Source organism: Montipora foliosa, chromosome 2, assembly GCF_036669935.1.
Source record: "Montipora foliosa isolate CH-2021 chromosome 2, ASM3666993v2, whole genome shotgun sequence".
NCBI lineage: Eukaryota > Metazoa > Cnidaria > Anthozoa > Scleractinia > Acroporidae > Montipora > Montipora foliosa.
The window spans coordinates 51,274,522-51,277,021 of record NC_090870.1 but is presented as its reverse complement, the minus strand read 5'-3'; the positions used below and the strand labels follow the sequence as shown (position 1 = coordinate 51,277,021).

Genomic DNA, 2,500 nt, shown 5'->3' with positions numbered 1-2,500 from the left:
TAGCACTAGAATTAGTATTGGTATTCGTATTGGTATTGGTATTGGTATTAGTATTTGCAGAAGAACTAGTATTAGCATCAGCATCAACATTAGCATTAGCATTAGCATTAGCATTAGCATTAGCATTAGTATTAGTGGGTATAGGCACTAGCACTAGCATCAGCATCAGCATCCGCATCAACATTAGCATTAGCATTAGCATTAGCATTAGTATTAGCATTAGTATTAGTGGGTATAAGCACTAGCATCCGCATCAACATTATCATTAGTATTAGTGGATATAAGCACTAGCATCAGCATCAGCATCAGCATCAGCATCAGCATCAGCATCAGCATCAGCATCAGCATCAACAATAGCATTAGCATTAGTATTAGTATTTATTATTACGCTTTTCAATAGAATATGGATTGATCAACCCAAATTCAAAATAAAAGAGCCCATGAACCCAGGAATCCTGGCACCTTAACTTTAATATCTATTCTGCATTGTGTCGTTGAGACAAACTTAGAAAAGTCTATTTCTCTTACTTCTTCGTATTTTTTGTGCATGGCTTCCCTTTCTCTTTCTTCCTCTCGGTTCTTAAATACCAAATAGGAAACGAAGGCATATTCCAGGATGGCAGAAAACACGAACAAGAAGCACATTATCAGGAACAATTCCAAAGATTTGATGTATGAGACCTTTGGCAGTGAGGTCCTGGCACTACCAATCAGAGTTGCCATGGTGAGGACAGTAGTGATTCCCATGGCAATCCGAGCTGCTGTCTGTTCACGATCGACCCAGAAACTGACCCACGCCAACACCACGATCAAATAGCAAGGCAAATAAATCTGAAACAGTTTGTTGCAAGAACGTTTACTAGGTTTAATTGAGATTACAAAGACTGTTTTAATGTACGATGATAACGATGACGATGATGATAGACAAAGGCACTTCTCAATTTCTTTATTCCTTTGCAAGAAGTCAAATAGTAACATTGACCCTATTAGATCCATGCTCTTGCCCCCAACTTCAACATCACCAAGAGTCCATCACCCAATAGTGAGCTTTACCCACGTTGGCCAAGTCCCCATCAGCGCGTCAGAAAAGTGTCCATTTTTAAACCAGGTTTTGCGGGAAAATAAGCAATAGAGCAAATGGGCTAACTCGATGATGTAACCAATTCAAACCGTTGTGAATAAAACGTGAATGATACATTATAATGCAAATACACTACACAAAGAATTCTTAACCCCAAGAGATTTGAATTGAGTTAGCCGATTTGGTCTATAGAGTGTTTCCACTCACGTGATGAGACGGCCATGTTGGTGGTATACACAACAATAGCAAAATATCGAACACGTTTTCCATAATAACAGAGTGAAATTCCCAAAAGACTTTTCCGCTGTTTTCTGCATACAAACATGGCTGCCGTGACGTCAGGCGAAAACACTCCACTGCTTATTTTCCCGCAAAACTTGGTTTAAAAATAGACACTTTTCTGATGCAGATGAGGACAAACCTTATACCAGATTTTTATTCTTGTGTAATGGACCCTTGACACCACTCGTGTCTCGGAATACAGAGAATTATCGTCACAAAGGGTCCCCCACCCCCCACCCCCTCATGCTGCTCATCAAGTAAGGATAAACAGCTACATTTATCTAGTAAGCAAAACACAACGAAAACCTTTTCCTTTACCTTATTGTTGCAAATAAGTAGCAAAGGCTTAGACGTAAAGGGACCCTTTGTGTTTGGTGGCGAAGTTGGGCGTGCATCTCATAGACCTTATTGGAGTTGAGCCTGCAGGCTGGTTTCTTTAAAACTACAGGCAAAAGAGGCTTAATTAAGGGTCAAATCGATACAAAATGACCCCTTAGCCTCATTCAAGTGGCAAAACCGCTGATAACTCCGATAAGGGCTATTGGATGCATATCTGAACATAAGTGAATGGCATCTCAATAAGCTCCTCAGGGTCTTTTTTTCTTTACCCCCCCCTCCTACACCCCGTCCACCTTTCCTTCCTTTCTATTGACAAAACAACTCAACACACCTGAATCATGTGGAATCCGAGGCGACGGTGCAGATCAAACTCAATAGTCAGTAAAGAGTATCCTCCTGTGTGTGTTTAATTCAAATTTTCTTCTTAGCAACGAATGCATTATTACAATGTTATCATTTCTTATTATATCTCTCAGATAGTAAACGCGCTGTGCTTGGCTAAATTAGCGGGCCGTGTTCTACAGTACGACCAGCTGTATGGCCCGCTTATTTTAAACTTTCGATAAAACATTCCCCAGCAAGTTTTTCATGTCGTTTTTGTTACATAAACTTGTACAATTGTTTGAATCTTGAAAGCAACTATTTCAAACAGCCAAGAAGATTAAGTGTTTCGGATTTTGACACGGCGATCTTTGTGGCAGTTGAACCTTCCGCTTGACTTCGACTAGTTTCGAATTCCTTGCCCGCACGCCGGATTAACCTTAGCGATATAGTAAATATCTTACTAACCTCGTTTTC

The 2,500-nt window shown here is 40.2% G+C and overlaps 1 protein-coding gene across 1 annotated transcript in view; it reads right to left on the bottom strand.

The window, feature by feature from the left end:
• LOC137993492 (gamma-aminobutyric acid receptor subunit beta-like) overlaps positions 1 to 2,500 on the bottom strand; it is a 16,012-nt gene that overhangs the window by 2,349 nt on the left and 11,163 nt on the right. The window contains exons 7-8 of the mRNA XM_068839395.1: positions 2,034 to 2,098; positions 529 to 831 (exon numbers count right to left, since the gene is read on the bottom strand). Coding sequence (XP_068695496.1) covers positions 529 to 831; positions 2,034 to 2,098 — 368 coding nt within the window. The remainder of the gene's footprint in view (positions 1 to 528; positions 832 to 2,033; positions 2,099 to 2,500) is intronic.